Source organism: Haliotis rufescens, unplaced genomic scaffold (assembly GCF_023055435.1).
Source record: "Haliotis rufescens isolate VD_foot unplaced genomic scaffold, xgHalRufe1.0.p SCAF_6, whole genome shotgun sequence".
NCBI lineage: Eukaryota > Metazoa > Mollusca > Gastropoda > Lepetellida > Haliotidae > Haliotis > Haliotis rufescens.
The window spans coordinates 46,206,735-46,227,162 of NW_025964334.1; the positions used below are offsets into that span (position 1 = coordinate 46,206,735).

General features: G+C 37.5%; 2 protein-coding genes across 2 annotated transcripts; one reads left to right on the forward strand and one right to left on the reverse strand.

Moving 5' to 3' along the window:
- Positions 1-22: 22 nt before the first annotated feature.
- Positions 23-13,092, forward strand: LOC124142917 (leucine-rich repeat-containing protein 72-like). The gene is made up of 8 exons (XM_046511636.2): positions 23-275; positions 671-744; positions 7,066-7,135; positions 7,760-7,955; positions 8,973-9,062; positions 10,487-10,636; positions 11,156-11,192; positions 11,485-13,092. Exons 1-8 carry the CDS (start codon positions 258-260, stop codon positions 11,648-11,650), a joined length of 801 nt encoding a protein of 266 aa, XP_046367592.1. The 5' UTR covers positions 23-257; the 3' UTR covers positions 11,651-13,092.
- On the reverse strand, positions 12,952-20,411 carry LOC124142915 (transcriptional adapter 3-B-like). The gene is made up of 10 exons (XM_046511632.2): positions 20,200-20,411; positions 19,002-19,130; positions 18,124-18,299; positions 17,256-17,396; positions 16,756-17,008; positions 16,260-16,362; positions 15,554-15,669; positions 15,328-15,438; positions 14,755-14,948; positions 12,952-13,596 (listed from the first exon to the last, which is right to left on the reverse strand). The coding sequence occupies exons 2-10, from the start codon at positions 19,111-19,113 to the stop codon at positions 13,468-13,470; spliced, it is 1,335 nt and encodes a 444-aa protein (XP_046367588.1). The 5' UTR covers positions 19,114-19,130; positions 20,200-20,411; the 3' UTR covers positions 12,952-13,467.
- Between the last annotated feature and the right edge of the window lie 17 nt (positions 20,412-20,428).

The following is a 20,428-nucleotide window of genomic DNA, read 5'->3' on the forward strand; positions in this document are numbered from 1 at the left end:
CGCGTACCAACAAGGGAACCAGTTTAGAAAAAATATGTTAACAAGGGCTTTGGTTTCGAATATTCTGAATGATTCAATCATGATTACAATTTGTGAAGCTATCAATGTATAGATAGGGGTTTTCATAGTATTGATACCAATACCAGCCTGGGTTTTTGTTTCATAAACTGGTAAAAATCAGCAGGGTTTGATCATTTTGTATAAATGCGAAAGTTTCGCAAAATCGCTTTACGTCTGTTATTTTAGCAACCAAAAACATGGCCGCCAGTGAAAAGGTAAGAGCGGAGCATATGTGTGAAATGCAGATATTTTGCTGGAGACACACGATATTTTGACATTTTCATTTATGTCAGCAACTTTTGGACCCAACATTTTATAAGAAATTCCTCTTTATCATAGTAATATCATTGGGACAGTTTAGATGGCAGTACATCATTAGGCCTAATATCCATAAACAAAATATTGAAATGAATGAAAAGGTAAGCTTGGTGATAGCATAGTTTATCAAACAAATGTGTATTTACCGTTCTGTCATTCTGTAGACCTGTTGGCTATTAGTCTTGATCATCCGAACCTAATGGCTCTAGCATTCATTACATCTTGTTTATTGATTGTTGATTGTGCATGTAGAATATATGTTGCTGACTAGATGATCCACTTTTTTCAACAGGTTTTGAAACAGCTCTTAAGCAATAGAAGGATCAGAAAAGATAAAGATGTAGAAGAGCTCTACCTTTCTGACAAGTGAGATTAATTATTTTCAAAGATGCAGAATGGGATTTGCACTGAGAATGTATTTTGTATATGACCCTGTTTTTTTCTTTACTTTGTCTGCCCCTGCCCTTTATAATTACCCTTAGTATCTATTATCCAACATAAGAATTAAAAGAGTCTTAAATACCCTTATGCCTCCATTTCACTTCGACCACGAATATCCCAAAACAACCTGAACAGGAAAAGTTTTATGTTCGTAGATAAACCTCAATCATTTCTTGAAGTTCTTAAATGAATCTTATTTTTTTCCCAAACATTTGTACAGTTTGCGGGAGTTTGTCGAATCGGGTCCCCAAATTGCAATTTCGTGGCTGTATCGTAATCCATTCGTAATTAATTCTTATGTTCCGTAACAGCTTTGTAATTGATTCTTTTGCATTCTTGGCTATTCTTAGCTATTCATGGCTCCCAAAATGTCTTGTCCTCAAACCGAAAACATCCCGAAACAGCCATGAATGTCCCGAGTCAACTACAAATCATGCAAGAATTAAGTAAGAACAACATTCGGCATATTTGTAACTTAGTCGTAGGTGATTCTTACAATTCGTGCATGATCCGTACATGAATCTTGTAATTCATACATGTTTCTTAACCCATTCCTGGCATTCTTCATATTTTTCAACCCGATTAGCCAGAAAGTTTGCATTATTAGCCAATTCATCACGAATTTCAAAAGTTTCCGATTCAGGGTTATTCGGGATATTCGTGGTCATAGTGAAAGGGGGGAATGACCCAATATACAACTCGGCTTATGCATCACTGTATTATACTGTCTGCAACCTAGCATGTTTGTGCATGGCTGATAAATAACAGTGTCAAAATATGAATAATAATGTAATTAAATTAAACAAAGTTACCTGGTAAGACTTCCACGCGTATCCCCCCCCTAAAAAATATATATGATTAAAAGGAATTAGTGGCAATGCATACATATATTACTTTTGGAGGGGGATACAGGCTTAAGTCTTTACAAAACTATATCTTTATTTATGAATATGAAAGTAATTTCAATCTGAAATATTTATATATTGTGTTGCAAATCTCTGCCTCTCTGGCCTGATGGACCTGCATAGTGGCAACTTAATCTGTGAGGACATCCTTAAACATGATTAAACTGATCTTCCATTTGTGCAATTGGCAAAACAAACTTGTAAGAAGGGACTCAGATGACATTGGACTGTCTCTGTGGTCTAGTGTAGAGCGTCCTTTAGTCCATACATGATATTGTTTTATGGTGTAAGATACCAAGTGATTTCCTGCATGTTAACGATGATCTTATCCAAGGAACTGTGTATATACCACCAGAGCAAAGTAGATTTCATTCACCGGAAATTTTTACAACACTAGAAAATTATATCATTCGTATGTCAAACTGCTAACAGTACATGTGTATTGTTGGTGATATGAATTGTCATACTAAAAATCTACCGGATTTTATCATTTTGGACGAATATTTATGTGACAATGATATTATTGACGAGGAATTATTGTTTTCAAATGTACAACTTCTAGTGTAAAGTTATATAGAATATCAATGTATACTGAAACAAACTGTAACGGGTATAAACTCCTGGATTTATGTAAAAATAACGGATTGTATATTGTAAATGGGAAATTAGGCAAAGACAAGGGTATTGGTAAACTGACATGCAGAAATGCCAGTGTTGTCGATTATTGTATTGTATCAGCAGAAACATTCCCATTATTAATAGATTTTGAGGTGCAGGAGTTTGACCCGATCTCGTCCGATGTACACTGTGGCTTATCGTTAACGTTAGATTGTACAGCATAACAACTGTCTCCAGTTGTAGATGATGACAAAGATGTACTTGTACATAAAGTTGTAAAAAGATGGGTTCCTGATAAAAGTGAAACATTTTTATGTAATATCGATAAGGTTGCCATTACCCATCAGTTTACAGAATTAGATGCATGTAAAGACCAAATAGAGCCAGATGACATTAACCAAATTGTAAATAAACTCTCTCAGACGCTGGTTACTGCGGCTGAAAAAACTCTAGGTACTGTAAAAAATTCTAGACACTCTGTACATAAGCACAAGCATAAACCCTGGTTTGATGAAAAATGTAAATCATCACGTAGATTTTACCACAAGCGTAAACGTATATAAGGAAGGACTAAAGACAGTAATATCAAAGCTATGTACATTTCAGCAAGTAAGAATATTTGGGAAATTTTAAAATCATTTGAACCAAAGAAAACAGCAGAAAAAATCAGTATGGACAAATTTTTAGAATTTTTTAAAGATCTTAATCAAAGTTCTGATGATAATGACAATGTTTTTGCCAATAACATAAACAAGTATTTGTCACAAAGTGACGAAATGTCCCCCGCCTGTATATACACCATAGTACCAAATATGAAGACAATCCAGCGATTAGTTCTTGAGATATTGCGGCAACACCGTTTTCCAACTCCAAAAACAGATTTGCCTGCTGTGACCTTGAAAATGGGGTCAAGGTCACCAAAACCGACTGGTGTATGCGATGTCTGTATATACACCATAGTTCCAAATATGAAGACAATCCAGTGTTTAGTTCTTGAGATATCGCGGCAACAACGTTTTCCAACTCCAAAAGCAGATTTGCCTGCTGTGACCTTGAAAATGGGGTCAAGGTCACCAAAACCGACTGGTGTCTGCGGAGTCTGTATATACACCATAGTTCCAAATATGAAGACAATCCAGTGTTTAGTTCTTGAGATATCGCGGCAACATCGTTTTACAACTCCAAAAGCAGATTTGCCTGCTGTGACCTTGAAAATGGGGTCAAGGTCACCAAAACCGACTGGTGTCTGCGGAATTTGTATATACACCATAGTTCCAAATATGAAGACAATCCAGTGTTTAGTTCTTGAGATATCGCGGCAACAAACAGGTGGGACGTACGGACGTATGGACGTACGTACGGATGGTCGTGAATACTATATCCCCGCTTCGCGCTTTCGCGCGGCGGGGGACAATTATGATAATCATGATGATATTTTAGATTGTAGGATTACAGAAGAAGAAATTATGTCAGCGGTCCGTGCATTGAAGAACAATAAGGCTTGTGGGTTGGATGGTATTTACGATGAGCATTAAAAGCTCAATTCATGTCATGCCGGTTTACGTAAGGCTTTTTAACCTCGTTTTGACAAAGGAGTTTAACCTGAAGCTTGGCTTGTTGGCAAAATAAAACCAATCTACAAAAACAAAGGAAACCAAGCTGACCCAGACAATTACAGAGGCATTCTATCCTAAGCTGTTTAGGTAAATTGTTCACTACACTATTGAATAATCGTTTACAAGCTTACTCAGTTCAGACTAATCTAATAAGCGAAGCGCAAGCAGGAGTAAGCTTTCGATACAGTATGGAGGTGTGGTCTGTGGACAAAAATGATAAAGTCTAATATCAAAGCAAAATGTTTTAATGTCATATATAATATGTATCAAAATATCAAATCTTGTGTTTCACATAATAACAAGGTGTCAGGTTTCTTCCCATGTCAAATTGGTGTAAGACAAGGTGAAAATTTGTCACCTTTCCTGTTTGCTTTGTACCTTAATGACCTTGAACAATGATTTTGAAGGACTGCATAATGTAATAACCTTTTAATAGATTCACTTGAACTGTACATAAAACTTTTTCTCCTTTTGTATGCCGATGATACTGTTTTAATGGCCGAAAGCCCAGAAGATTTAAGAAAGTGTCTCACTATATTTGAAGAATATTGCACTATCTGGAAACTTAAAGTCAATCTTGACAAAACGAAAGTTGTTATTTTTGCCAAGCGCTCCACAAATAGAGTCTTCAATTTTATGTTAAATGCCTCGATTCTTCATGTTGTTAAAGAATATGTTTACCTTGGTATTTTATTTACAAACACTGGTAGATTTTGTAAGGCCCTAAAAAGACTGACAGATCAAGCATCTAGAGCAATGTACGCTGTATTTCATAAAATTAGAATATTAGAAATTCCTATTGACTCTCAATTGAAATTATTTGATCAACTTGTTCAGCCAGTATTGTTATATGGATCCGAGGTGTGGGGTTTTGAAAATGCTGTTGTCATTGAACGTGTACATCTTAAATTTTGTAAATATATTCTCAAGTTAAAACAGTCAACACCCGATTACATGGTATATGGTGAACTAGGGAGGTATCCTCTCAGCATTTTCATCAAGATAAGAATGATTTAATATTGGTGCAAGCTAACATCATCACAAACTAGCCTTTCTAGTATAGTATATAAACTTATGTTTCAAATGTCCATTGCAAATCCAGATTACCATTTCCCACTATTAAAAGAAGTAAAATGCATTCTTCAAAATATAGGCTTTAATTACATTTGGTTGTCTCAAACCTTTATTAGTGCCGCATGGTTGAAACAAAATGTGAAATGTGATAATTTTCTGCAAAGATGGCGAGAATCAAAGGAAAATTAATCTAAAGGTTACTATTAAAACATGTTTAAGGAGTTACCATCCCTAGAACCTTATTTACTAGAACTACCAATCACCTTACGCATCTCTTGCTCGTTTTAGAACAGCAAATCATAGATTACCCATTGAAACAGGAAGATGGTATAATATTGTAAGAGAGGAAAGAAAATGTACATTGTGTAAAAATTTGATATGTGATGAAATGCACTTTTTATTAGAATGTCCAAAACTCTCAGAAATTAGAAACAAGTTTTTGCTTCAATACTACTGTATGTATCCTTCTGCCTTCTGCGGATATTGACTTGGTGCTTACTACAAATAACTAAATATTTGAAAGTTTTCTCAAGTTTTAGTTACATACCTCTATGATAATGAAGGATAAAATTTTGAACTTATTATCAATGACAATGTAGTTGTTTTGTTTTATTTGCAAACATCAGTTAGCGCTTGTCTGCAGATTTTGTTTGTTTGTTAAACGCCGCACTCAGCAATATTCCAGCAATATGACTGCAGTCTGTAAATAATCAAGCCTGGACCCGACAATCCAGTGACTGACATGAGCATCGATCCATGCAATTGGGATACAATGATATGCATCAACCAAGTCCGCGAGCCTGACCAACCAATCCCATTAGTCGCCTCTTACGACAAGTATAGCCGCCTTTTATGGTAAGCAAGGGTTTCTGAAGACCTATTCTATCCCGGATCTTCACATCTGCAGAAATTATGACATGTAAACATGAGCAGATATAGGGTCCTTGCAGACTTTGCTGACGCAGCTGTAACACAAATAATTGATCAGTTGCAAGGTATATATAACTTACTATATAGTACATAAAGATAGGAACGTCATTATCTAATAAAAAACATACATTAATGTTTTTGCAAGGAATTTATCTTCCAATACTGAACAAGAAATGAATATACTCAAACCTCAGGTGTTTTCTCCTTTAATTGTGCTAATGGTAACATCTTTGTTACAAATGTCATCTTTATGACGAACTTATATGATTCCATAAAATTGAGTGGACCTTTCATGATATTCAATGGTATCATTGGCATGCATTAGTACTGACTGATAAGCAGCCATATACATCATATGGCAAGGTAATGCAGGGATTTACATTTGTCGTATAATGATATGGCGATACAGTATTACATCGCGATATGGGGCAAAATACATTAATTTTCTACCCCTTTGTCGTGATACATACAATACATGTCATTACAAGTTATATACTGGTTTAAAAACATGTTAGTAATAACAGAAACTGTTCAACCACCAGCTCATGCAGATTCGCCAGTATTTCATGGTTTCCACAGAAATAGCATAACATTCACTGTGAGCTCTAGCCAATATGTTTCTGCCCTGCAATATCCCATCTTTGATCACTGAAATGTTATAACAATTGATTCAGGGTTGGAAGAATATCAACTTGGGAAATATAAGTACTGTATTGGGATATGAATCATATCACACCCATAGTATCCGGATATGTATCATGTCGCTACCCCATCATATCATTACACCTTTAATTTACATAGGGCGATCTACGTAATACGTATAGCACTGCACATGACATGAAGCCATAATCTAATCATAGCTTTTCTGGTTTGAAACCATACTTTCTGATTTAGGTGGAAAATCAGCGATGGACTGACTTAACTTTGATTATTTCTGAACAGAATAAAAACATTTTCATTTATATGACCTGATGTTTTGTATCTGGTAAAACCCTGTAGAGATTTGAGAATGAGTTCCCTTTGATCAGGTTATGGACTGTTTCTGTTTCATAAAGATACTGTATGTGTATCTCAGATTGCAATTGTGATGATGTTTGTTTCAGAAGTCTCACAGAAGTATGTGATCTGCAGCGTTTCCGTTATTTAAGATGCTTATGGCTGAATGGTAATAAGGTAAGCCATGGCGGCTGGTTGTTGAGATCCAGTTATAAAACTCAAACATACACAGAGAAGGGGTGAAATTTTGACTCGACAGGCGGGCCATCTACTTTACATTTCAGCAAGCCCTTTGTAATTTTAACTGACTTGGTTAACTTGGTTGATGCATTTCATTGTATCCCATTTGTGTAGATCGATGCTCGTGATCGATGCTCGTGTTGGATTGTCTGGTCTGGGTCTTTAAAGTACTATTGTGACATCATTATTGCTGCATGTTAAAAATTGAAGGAAATGTCTAAATGAGAAAGTGTGTGTCTTTTTGTTAAATTAATAGCACTTTATATGGAAATTATGTTTCTTAAAGAGTAAGACTTTATACCTATGTGAAAAACACATTGAAATTAGATACTGTTAATGATACTTGTTTGCACAAATGTGGACACGGTGTGGGATTTCCTTATGTACCTCTAGTCCACCATAGTGAACTGTTGATTTGTGTGCATTCTAAACGAGCAGAAAGCACCCTGACCCAATTTCTTGTATTTCATTTGAATAGTTAGATTAAATTATTTTCTAAAATATTTATTTATGTATGTACGTTATGTCATCAATTATGATTTCTGAAGATTCCTTTTACAGCTACGGCAGCTAAATTGTTTGAGTGAGAACTACCAGCTGTCAGAGCTGTACCTTCACAACAATGAGCTGGTTGATATCACCGGGGCTCTCCATCACTTGACGTGTCTGCAAGTCCTTATGCTGCACAACAACCAGCTCACAAAGCTTGACCGGATCCTCACCGAGATTAAGAAGATGCAGAGCTTGAAGACACTTAGTGAGTGCTAAAGCTGACTTAACCTGGGCATTAATCATTTATGTCACAGTACAATAGTATCCCGATATTATACTCCAACACTCGCTTCATGCAATAGTGCCGCTTGACCCTCATGTACCTCAAGACGTGGGTTTGTGGGCTTTTAGTGGAAAGTGAAAAGCACTGTTCCCTATATATACGCACATAGATATTCTATTCAGTGAGTATTTGGCTCTCAGATAAAGGACTTGTGACATTACTTCATGAGGATTAAAAGGAACGGTTGCGAGAACAACAGGTCTTGGCTTCTTCCCCCATTTTCCCGAGGCAAGTCCAGTTTCCACTCTTGCTGAACTAGGATGGAATTATGGAGTTATGTTTTGGCTGGACTAACAAGTCTATGCGTAGTTCAGTCAAAATCACACATCGAAATCGACATCCAGTTTATGAAAAACATGACGACTGCTGTGCAGATTTCAGTCGATTGCAGGGTATTAAGAGCATGTGTACCGTCAACTGGGCGTCACCTGATATTTTCCAAATCTTTTCATGTTTTTAATCAAGGTCCTCAAGTGGTTTGATGCACTTCGCGAGGTAAACCTGGTTACCTTGATTATCAATCACTTTGTCTTGACTGGATGCTGCCATTTTGTTATAAGAACATGTAAGTGATAGGAGAGGTGGAATCTGATCGGTCAATAGCAGGGACATGGAAGGGACATAACTTATAATAGCCACAGGTGGCGCTTCCATCAGACCTCAAAATTCCAGCCTAGTTTGGCAGTGTGGAAACTGGACTTGTACTGTCAGTTAACTCCCTTGCCTCAGGAAGATGGGCTTCACCTCAGCATTTATTCTCACAACTGTCCCTTTATATCCTGATAAAGTCCTGACACTCATCCTCATATATAGTAAAGTTGTTTTATCAAACACTATTGTTTTATACAGTGTTATCTTTACTATGTATATAACACTTTATGTTTGTAATGTCTTTTTATATCACAACACTCTTTCACTTTCTTTTCATTTGTTCTTCAGACTTATTCAACAATCCAGTGGCTCAAGAAAGTGGTTACAGGCTCTTTGTGGTGCAGTCTGTTCCATCTGTGGATCTCTTGGATAGAAAAGGTAATGAGTGTGACAACATGCTGCATTTGTTGCCATTAACATAAACTGGCCACACAATGAGACTACCATGAGACTACCACCAGGTTCATAGAGGTTATCACGCGAGTGTGTTTGGGGATGGTAAATATCCTGCATTAGGAATAAACATTGTATTTAGCGAGCCTTGGCGAGCTAAATACATAGTGTTTATTCCTAATACAGGATATTTCCCATCCCCAAACACACAAGCCTGATAACCTCTTTATCATATAATGTCATTCTTTAATTCTGTGCTTTAAAATCGCTTTCCCTCTCTCACAAACATTACCGAAACATTGTGACTTTTCCTGGAATGCGTGCATTAATATTTATTACGTCACAGGGTAGGTGATGTGTCAGTCGGACAGTGACAGTAGCCGATATAGTTCCAACTGAAATCTGTTTTTTATACAGTGGCGAAGCAACATATACGCAAAACAACAGTTGTTTTTAATTGCCTTTCGCGGCATTCCATCGTTCTGTCCGCTATAGTAACTGCCCTTTGTCAAAGGGAAGCTACTCTTACCCTAGTCTATGAGACGTCACGGCCAGACGTTGTTGACAGTCGGTCTGTCCTGTTATAACGTTAAGAAGTGTAGTCAGATGTACACACAGCGTCAAATCGAAACAAGGTAACAATTCAGACTTATTTCGGCCAAATCCAACTATTTTAATTTGTGGAGAAGGTTTCGAGCCGCAGAGGTCTACAAGCACAGATATGGCTACTGATCCCGCTTGGCTAGGCCTCGTGCCCTCGCAAAATTGTTTCGAAATTTATATCTCCAAAGTTGCCAAAACTTATAAATTGCCTTAGCTACGTCACAGTTAGACACTGATTTTCAGTATATTAGACTGTTCTTTTGATAATGATAGCAATTATCCCTGTAGTTTATCCAGATTCCCGATGGTTAATTCTGACTCGATCGCCGAATGACGAGGGCGACGCCATGTTTGTTTATAAACAGTGAAAGTAGTCCTACTTGACCTTTGATATTTGCATCTCTATCCGCATATGATCCCAACGGATATCGTTTTTATCCGTTGGCTTTATCCTGCCGAGAAACCTACCCATTATATGATAAAAATCTTTATTTGTATTCTTTGATTGTGTTGTTTGAAGCCTTTAGCCAAAATTAATTTAATGAGAGGTGACATAATATATTCAGAGCAAGTAAATAATTTATGAGACCAACCATGAGATAAGGGACTTTATAGGTAAAAAATCACGTCTTATGACTAATTTTTATGACTTGTAATTTCTAGTACGCAGACATAAATTTGTGAATTCAAGTTTATCTTTGTGTACCGAGATGTGTACAATACCATATGAATGTAGTTAGGTTGGGGTTTTTATGTTGTTGATACTAACCCAGCTAAGTAATTGTCTTACAAACTAATTTTCACAGAGGTCTTAAAGTCTGAGCGTGATAAGGCGAGGAAGATATATAATCAAGAACAAGAGAAGATCAGCGACACTGTTGCCTTTGGTCGTAGATCAGGTGGTCCCCCATTGCCGAGCTATAATCCCCTTCACATTCACATCCCAGTCAGAGCAGGTGAGTCCCAGCACTATCACAAACAGAGATAGTCTGACCCATACTCAGAACTTATAGCTGGACAAGTAGTTCACCACAGAACAGGATACTCTGAAAAGTATGTGGCATTTGTCATGTTCATACAATATATTCTCATATTGACAGTAACAGCTGTTTTGTATAGTTTGCTCATGTCAGTGTGTTGGAGGATGATATGCAATCATGATATAAAAAAAAGTATGAACGAAAAGCACCAGAATGACTAGTTGTGTTGATGTGTCTAGTTTTCAGTATTACTTGTTACAGAATCTAGCTATCTGATTAGACATAGAAGCCATCAGGCCAGCTTGGTGGTTGGGAAATCACTTGCTTGACCCTATTCACACTTTGACTTACACACTGAGAGTCTGCTGACAAGATAGATCTAATTGTCACACACAAATGTAACAGAAAATGAGTATGGACTCTCTGTTTGTGAAGTAATGTAACACTAGCGGAGCGTACAGGATTTCATATCATGATGAATTGTCTACCTTGCAGATCCTGGAGATATTGGCAACAGCTACTTGAGAGACTGGTAGGTGTATTTGGAAAATAGGACATGTTAATATGGTTCTCATAACCCTATGTTATAATATAAATGTGGCAAATGGTAATTACTTTTGAAAAACGTGTCCTTGCCTGAAAAGTATGGTAACAGCAATGAATCAGACATTTCTGTATTTTGCGAGACAGCAGAATTAAAGGGCTTTCAGACAGGATGTTATTGAAGTGATACAGCTTTAATCCTCATTAAAGAAATAATAAGAATGTAAACAGAATCTTTGCTAGACTTGTCAAAATATAAATATCCTATTTTCTATTGGCAGCCCGCCTAATGAAGACCCAGAAGAAGCAGTAAATGCACGTCGCCTGAACAAATCAATCACAGTTTACACTAGCTTTGACTGGTCAAAGGTTCCCCGAATAAAAGCTCGAAGAACAGCTGAAGAGATGTTTGACTCTCCAGAAATCATCACACATGTGTATAGATGAAATAAGATGGTGATTATGTCTGGAGATACAGGCTACTAGTAAATATTGCGACACTGCTGTGGTTTATGCATTCACTCACCTGCAAGATAACCAGCTGTATTCAAACAGTGCACTCAAGCCTGCCACAGACCTCAGTATTCAGATGTTGTCTCTTCAAACAGTTCCAATTGAATGTAACTTTTTAGATTTGCACATTCAATTACAATGATCAAAGGGAGACAACTCCATCTCAGATTTGATAATCATGGTCTTACTTCTCTTCAGTTTGGTTCTTATTGGTAGATCTTACTATGATATTGTTCATTTGTATACAATGGCCAGTAGGGTGATTTCTCTTTACAAAATCAATAATGTCTTAGAAATCAACAAAGTTATTTTTTACCGTCACTGAACATAATCATGAATGTCTGATTCCAGTATGATCCTACCTGATTTTGTGCATTTGATACAGTGATTAATTGGTTATTTCCTTTTCTGATTCATTGTTTTAGTATCCACCACGGTTATTGTCTCTGTTACTGAACAAATCAACACTAGGTTATATGTTTGTTTTGAAGTGTTGGTATTTTGAGTTTGTTACAAGTGAACTTTCACATTTATGTCTTCATTGAACATTACATAACATGAGCTACTTCACCAAATTTAAATACAGTACTAGCCAGTATTACACACAGTTTTCCAGTCTGTTTCTCAGTATTATTCAAAGAATCAAAGAATGTCAGTATTGGAATACTCTAGCCATTTCATGTGATATATTTTTAACATATGTATATTTGATATTTGTATGATTATTCTAATATGTACAAAAGTCTACATATCCAGTATTAACATTGATGTGATTTGATGCTGTAACAAATCTGTTCCCTACTTACAGTATTTTGTAGTACTTATTGATAATTCAGTTACGTAACATCTATAATCTACTGACCAATTATATGTTATTTATCCTTTTATACAAACATTTCTTATAAATTGTATATACATGTATACAGAAATACAGAATTTGCAATATAATTAACACATAAACATTTATATATTTAGCATGTTTAGAATGACTGCTTCTACAAATGCATTTTGTTTCTACCATTTCTACATGGCTCTTGTCCAATTATTTTACACATGGCATTTCTGTAATAAAATATGCATTGCAACACGTCTTCTGAATCTTTTGAAAAGGTTTCCAGTTACATATTTCAACATGTTAAGAAAAAAGAAAAGAAAGAGATTGTCGATCACAATTACCCAAGCCTCTCACCCTTTTTACTGTTTGTCTCAGTATAGACACAAGAACATATGTAGTGTCATGTGTATGATAGTCCATTTATTTACACAATTCCAGTCATACAAACACAATTAGTCCTCATACAAGCCATCCACTCCTTACAGTAGAACATAGCATGATTAATACAAGACATTGTACACACACAAACACCCTTATGAGCTAAAAAAAAACACCTGACTGGTAGGTAATGAAAACAAATAATCTACCAACCAAACTGAGCTGCACCTGCAAGTACTGCGGTAAAATGTATGTACACATTTTCACTGTAATAGGACTGATTCCCATCATCAGGTTTCATGGTTATGCTAATGCATCACTTTCTCTGAGAGGCATATACAGCCAGAGTACTTCCTTGATGTCACAGACACTATGTTGAAACAACTCGCCAACACCATGGGTAAGTCCTGACGCAGCTGAATCATCCCTCATGTAATATTCATTTATGGCAGTCAAGTTGATCCATTGCGATGCAATCGGAAAGCAGAGGAATCATTCCTCATCCTTGCTGTAAAGTTGAGTAACACAATGTCCATGTTCACACTTCAAGGGCTTTCAATATTGCATCCCTCTCCTTCAAAGCTTTCTGTGCTCCATCTTTTTCCTTTTTTGTTGGTGTTTTCTTCTTCTGTTTAGCTGCCTGAATCTTTCGGTAGGCTTCCATCACCTAGACAAATGCCATCTGAGATTTTTAGTCAAGTCTCTACGTAATATCCAACCAAAACCCTCCCAGAAAATACTACGAGATCAACTCTGATAACTTAGTGTCAAGTACACACAAACACATTCAGTGAGAGTGAATGTAGTTATTCTCAAGTCAGCAATATTCCAGCTACATAAAAGTGCAGTCTGTGACTTTAGCCACTTGTCCGAAGCTCATAAAATACAATTTTTTTTAAATTATCCTGCATTGCTCCTTAGACATCATAATGTAGGATAAGTATACAAATATATAAAATATTTAGATTTTACTAATATGATAACACTAAAAGTTTGGGCTAGTACACTCCGATGTTTTGGCACAGACTGAAAGTGGCCTATAAAAAATAGCAAACCAGGAGCCGAAGACTCACAATCCGTCAGGTCATACAGGGTGAGTGAGTGCAGAAGATTGATACCTAGGCAACACAACATGGCCAGGGATACACCTGGGCATGTTTTTGAGTTCTGGGGACTTATAGGTTTGGGGGGTCCCAACATTAAAACATGATTCATGGGCATGACCTTAACATTTCTCGCGATATGTGGCACACTTCACTTGACTCGCAATAATTTAATGACATCAGACCAGGTTCTGAAGCCTTATCATGTTTTACTAATCATTGATTGATATTGGATTCCTTTGAATGAAGTTTGATTATTGTCCATGAATGCTTTTTTCATTCACTCTGAACTTTTCTTTTCACAATAGGAATGTCAGTTGAAAGTAACATGGATGACACAGTTATATTTGTTTTAAGGATTCAAACAGCTGCATCCCAAGGGACTCACGCTGAATAATATTTGCCTCCATTCTCAATAATCTCCAATAATCTTTTGTGTATAGAAAATAATATATTGTTTCTGAAGAAACGTCGTTCCACTAATATATATGTATCATTTCATGTTGTAAGAAAGATCACAGATGAATGATGTTTTCAGTGATGGTCACTTGTCCAAAGACGATCCAAACTCTGAATCTGTAGTGGCCAGCTGATCTCAACACGTTATCTCAGCTCTCAATGTAAGTTATGTCGGCTCTCAATGCAAGTTATGTCGGCTCCCAATGTAAGTTATCTCGGCACACAACACTAAGGGACCAAGGAGGGGAAAGACTTGTACTGACCTCTGCATCAGCTGCTGACAGCTTCTTTCTCATCTCCTGTCTTGCCATCTCTTCCTTGGCAAGCTTGTACAGTGTTTTGGTGATAGTTACATTTCGCTGGCTCAATGCCTTCAGTTCCTGTTGCTTGCGACGCAGCTCCGCAAGTATCTCATCATCTGGGTTGTCTTCCACTTTGTCATCTATCTCTATTAAACCTGGAAACGAGACATCCGTACTGGCAAGCCCTTTGTACATCATTACAAACAAACACATGACTATGATGATGACACAACACACCATCAGCGCACCCAGACACTTAAGACAGAAGGCTTTAACTGGACTCAAGAATAACATAATTTCACACCAAACCTGTCAATATCTGAGGTTTTGTTGTAGATAAATATTCAAAGTAGATAACATGACTGTATGATCTAATTCATTGTCGTCATACTGAATAGGTGTGAATCATTGCTCACGCTATCTCACTCACTTGAGTGAATGTGTTCTTGCCCAGCATTCAACAATGTTCCTGCGTTATCATTGCCGTCTTTATAAGCAGTTGGAAATATTAAATATGATGAGAAGTCCACCCACCTTGTTCCTCTAGTTCTCGTTTAATCCTCCTCTCTAAGTGGGCTGGGTTGACAATGTTCAGCTGTTTGGCCAGCATGCGTGGGGAGATGGCGGGCGCCTCCTCAGCCGACTCTAAACAGAGGAGTTGCAAACGATCACTGTTTAATTTCTAGAGTCACAGCAGTTGATTCACATCAAAGAAGTGACCGAATTCACCTGACAACAACAGCAACAGAGCAGCACTGACCTTTGCCCCCTGCAATGTCCGCCAGGGAGTCATCTATAGGGGTCATGATGTTCTCCTCAATCAGCGCAGCCACCAGGCGCTGGGTCAGGTGTCCGAACGGGGACTCATCCAGGTTACTGGTCAACAACCACAAGCACATGTTACAATGCCTTAAAATCTCAACAATCACAAGCACATGTTACAACGTATCAAAATCTCAACAATCACAAGCACATGTTACAACGTATCAAAATCTCAACAATCACAAGCTCATGTTACAATGTATCAAAATCTCAACAACCACAAGCACATGTTACAACGTATCAAAATCTCAACAACCACAAGCACATGTTACAACGTATCAAAATCTCAACAATCACAAGCTCATGTTACAACGTATCAAAATCTCAACAACCACAAGCACATGTTACAACGTATCAAAATCTCAACAACCACAAGCACATGTTACAACGTATCAAAATCTCAACAACCACAAGCACATGTTACAACGTATCAAAATCTCAACAACCACAAGCACATGTTACAACGTATCAAATTCATTTGGATACATTTACAATCATTCCTTTAAATAAACTGCAGCTTATTGTGTGACATAAATCGCCAGGTAAATTTACCACAGGACATAAGGACCCATACAAATCTGAACTGCGGGCCCCACACAAGATCTACCTGCCTACCGGCACGCGCATATTTCAAAGCTGCTTACTTTGCTTCTGCCTTCTTGAGCAATGTGGCTGTTTCAGTGGGACTCATGACAGAGTTGTTGTGATTGGAGTTGGAGTTTCGCTTCTTGTCATTGATCTTAGCACCTGCAACACAAACCCACTGACAGTAACAGGGGAAATATTCAACAACACACACAAGAACAGAGACACCACAGAGTGACTTCATCTTCTTTATGTGGTCAGATAACGTACATCTCTAACTATGGTAACCTTCCTGTAACCTAACAATTAGCCAATTATGCGAGCATTATACACCTTCCAAACTGCAAGAATGATGTTCAAGATGGGAGTCCTAGTGTCATAGGATGAGTCTTGTCCAGCTTACTTTCTATAACACTGAAGTGATTCCCGGACAGGATAGAATAACTCCCTAAGCATATCAGAGCAGGCTAAACATCCTCCTGGGACCCATCCCCCACCCATCCCCAAGCTGCTGTGATATAGCTACACCCTGGGAATTCCCCCCATTCTGCTCACCATCTCGCTGCTCCTCCTTGAGGTCCTCCTCCGCCCACTTCTCGGCGTAGTGTTTGCCCAGGGCGGGGATCTTGTAGTATTCACACTCGTCCTCATGTGACTTCAGTATTTCCTCCAGTAATTTCAAATCCTCATTTGAGATCTCTGCACAGTAAGGCTCAACCGACACCCAGAAGCGGTTCACAGCATCATTCTTTGGCAGTTTGGGCAAATCGGCTGGAGAGTCCACAAAATCAAATTCCTGATTCTTGGACTGAAGCAGTATCAAATGTACATTGCATCACACTGACAGTATGTTCTGGCAATAATACTATGACAGTTCATTTAATAGGACTTGTTGCTTATACGCATCCCAAAATGAGTAGATATTGTTACATCAGAATCTTTTCATCAACAGATTTCTTGAACTTTGAGTTTTTGGAAGTACAACTGTTGTTGCTTAAAACAAACATACACAATACCATGATTAAACAATTCCGCCTAGTCTTGCATCCTCATACCTGTGCGACCTTGCTCTTGGGTCTGCTCGGTGGGGGTGGGGTAACACTTGAACCTTTGCCATTACTGTCTTTGAACTTTTTGCTGGGCTTGTCCTCGCCACCGCCCTTTCCCCGCTTGCCAGATGTGGGAGTCTCTGGTTGCTGGTGGAGAGGACAAACATCTACATTTGAAACCAGCCACCATCGTCTGTCATTGTTATCATTTCATAAACATGTGCTATTACAATTGCAAGTATGATTCAAAACTTAAAGAAAGACATTTTGATATATTAAGATTGGAAGCCCCAAAGTTACGTCAATGAAACTCCCTTACAGCTCACAACACCCTTTTTAAAACAATATGTACAGCACTTTGACTTAAACTTGCATTGAAACCCACATGTTCAAATAAACATTCTTGCTATTCCTTACAGACTACACACAAACACATCATAGTCAGCCAGTTCATGATTAGCACAACCATGTAGGCCTGTTTTGGGATAAAGAAGTGCTTGGAATGAGCTACTTTAAAAGATACATGGGGAGAATAATGTGTCCACAAAACAACACATCTCATCCAAGGGTAACAACCATAAAAGAAAATACTAACAGGTATCACATATTTGTCATAATCTTCACATTCTTGTAAGCATCAAAGTCTTGAGAGTTGCTGGGTCACAACTCATCTAAAATCTCTGGAAGCCTGATTCATGTTACTGAAACAGTGATTCACACGTCTAGATTTTTTTATCTTGTTCAATATAGGAAACACTAACCTTAATTATGCAGAATCAATGTCTGAATTTCAAAGAGGGTACTTATTGCAGTGTTGCTAGTGTAATGAAACAAATCCACAGACTTAGCCTCTGACAGAAACAATGGCCATTACCTGTTTGCCTGGTGTGGGCTTCTTATCCTTCTTATCCTGCCAGTTAACCAGGGTCTGTATCTCACTCTCCAATAGCTTCAGCCTCTTGCCTGCAGCCGCCAGCAGTGTTTCCAGGTCAGTCTGGATACTGCTCATCTCATCAATATTCACCCCATCCTCCTCACTCCTCTCTAGAACTGTACATGGATACAAATAGGGCATGGTGAGGTGTTGTCATGCCTCTGGAAAAACTGAAGGGGATTACCGTATTTGACGTAATAAGCGCCCTCTCTAATAAGCGTGCACAGCAATATTTGCTAATATATTGGTTAGTGAACAATCCCAATTAGCAAACCTTCTGATTGATCAATGTACACAAGACTTATTTATTCGTGCATAATACGTGTTATATGCATCCTTAATTATGGGAAATTAAATTCTGGAAAAATATATCTGTCGAATATATAAACATTTCAGGCTGTCACCATAAACCACGAAATTTACGATCTTTCAACTCTGTTGTTTTTCACCAAAATAATATTCTTTTAAGAGCTCCCTATTTCTAATTTTGAGAGCACCCTAGGTGCTTATTATGTCAAATATGGTAATAACAATTCCTGTATTGAGAGAGTGTCTTGAAAGGTTATTTTCAGAATGGATTGACATGTGTTAATGTTATTAGAGGTGAGTGTTCACATTTGAGGCATGAGTTTGGAATGAATAATGAATTTGAAAACAGATCTTTATTTTTATGCTATGCAAAACACAAACTCTGGACTTGAAGATGTTGTGGGGTCCTTTGATTAAAAGACTACAGCCAATACTTTAGGAGTCTTTGGGTGATCTATCATCTCTTAACACTGCTCTAATAATGCAGCTTCTCACTATCAATACTGTACCATTAGTAAGCTTTGGACAGTCTTTAGTATGGTCAACAGGCTGAAGGTCTGGGAATTGTAGAGGACAGCAATCTCCCTTTGATTCCTGCATGCCTTTGCCTTTACCTTTCATTATATTCTATTGAAACACTGAAATATGAAAATATTATTGGTGTACATAATAACTTTACATACTAAAATATTTTCTGAAGCACCATTTAACCTTAAATGATCCCTATGGCACACCTGGTACAGGTAACAATGAAACTACATCAACATTACAGGTTAGAATTTGTCTTCTACAACCCATGTTTGTCAGAAGGGGCGACTAACAGGATTGGTGGTCAGGCTCACTGACTTAGTTGATGCATTTCATTGTACCCCAATTGCATAGATTGATGTTCATGATGTCAATCACTGGATTGTCTTGTCCAGACTCTATTAATATTTACAGACTGCCATGATATAGCTGGAATATTGCTGAGTGTGGCGTTAAACAACAAACAAACAAACAACTTCACATCCCTCGCTTCACATGTTAAAGATACACTGGATAATGTTAACATTAAAGATGTGGGTGAAGTTTCTAATGTGACTTAATTAAAGGGGCATTAGACTCGGGCAAATAGACAATCCTGCCAATTTGTGTCTAATGTGTTCGACTCTTTGTCTTCTAACACAATGTTTATGATGAGAATATCCATCTGTGAATGAGTAAACTATTTTCATAGAGACAAAGGAGTACTAGCACAAATAGTACAAATTACAAAATCTAGTCCTAGGCTCTAGACCACATAGCATAGCCCCTCTATTAATAGTACAGAGATTACACTTTAATATTTCATGATCGTCCACTTAATTGTGCATTACAAACGACCTGTTCCTTTGTTTCATAAGCATATGCTGGCCATAACCATTCACCACATACACTGCATATATGGTATGCTTATATCATATAGGCCTAACTCATGTCTTCTCCTAATGATGACAGTCACCATACTCAGAGAACATATCGGTATATAGTCTCTGCTATACTATTTAATTGTGCGTCCAAGCTAATGCATAAAAAACTGTTTTAATAACTAACACTTTATCGTACCGCATGTGTCTACTGTCTAGGGAAAGTATTTAGGAAAAACAATGGTGTAATTCCATTTGCAACACGATATACAAATGTTTATTTGTTATCAACTCCATTGGGCTTGCCTACATCACTTACCGGAGTTTCACTGTTCACTTTACAGTTAGATCTACTCCATTGCGTTAAATTGTATATGTATCAGGCAAAATTAACAATTTGTTTATGAATGGAAATATATCTACAGCGTCGATTTCCACTTTCACGAGAAATAATAACAGGAGACATTCTCATGTACGGGTTCATATCACGAACAAAGCCGCAGGTGAACTGTCGGCCATTTCCTGCATATAACCAATGACAGTGAAGC

What these genes read in the sequence shown, in the direction of transcription:
- LOC124142917 (XM_046511636.2), top strand. An exon ending in TATGGCTGAATGGTAATAAG is followed by an intron (nt 7,136 to 7,759) that starts GTAAGCCATGGC and finishes TTCCTTTTACAG; the next exon opens with CTACGGCAGCTAAATTGTTT. An exon ending in TCACATCCCAGTCAGAGCAG is followed by an intron (nt 10,637 to 11,155) that starts GTGAGTCCCAGC and finishes TCTACCTTGCAG; the next exon opens with ATCCTGGAGATATTGGCAAC.
- LOC124142915 (XM_046511632.2), bottom strand. Translation starts at nt 19,113, where the DNA reads ATGAAAGGTAAAGGCAAAGGCATGCAGGAATCAAAGGGAGATTGCTGT. An exon ending in AGCCCACACCAGGCAAACAG is followed by an intron (nt 17,397 to 18,123) that starts GTAATGGCCATT and finishes CCTCTCCACCAG; the next exon opens with CAACCAGAGACTCCCACATC. An exon ending in GGACATTGCAGGGGGCAAAG is followed by an intron (nt 15,439 to 15,553) that starts GTCAGTGCTGCT and finishes TCCTCTGTTTAG; the next exon opens with AGTCGGCTGAGGAGGCGCCC.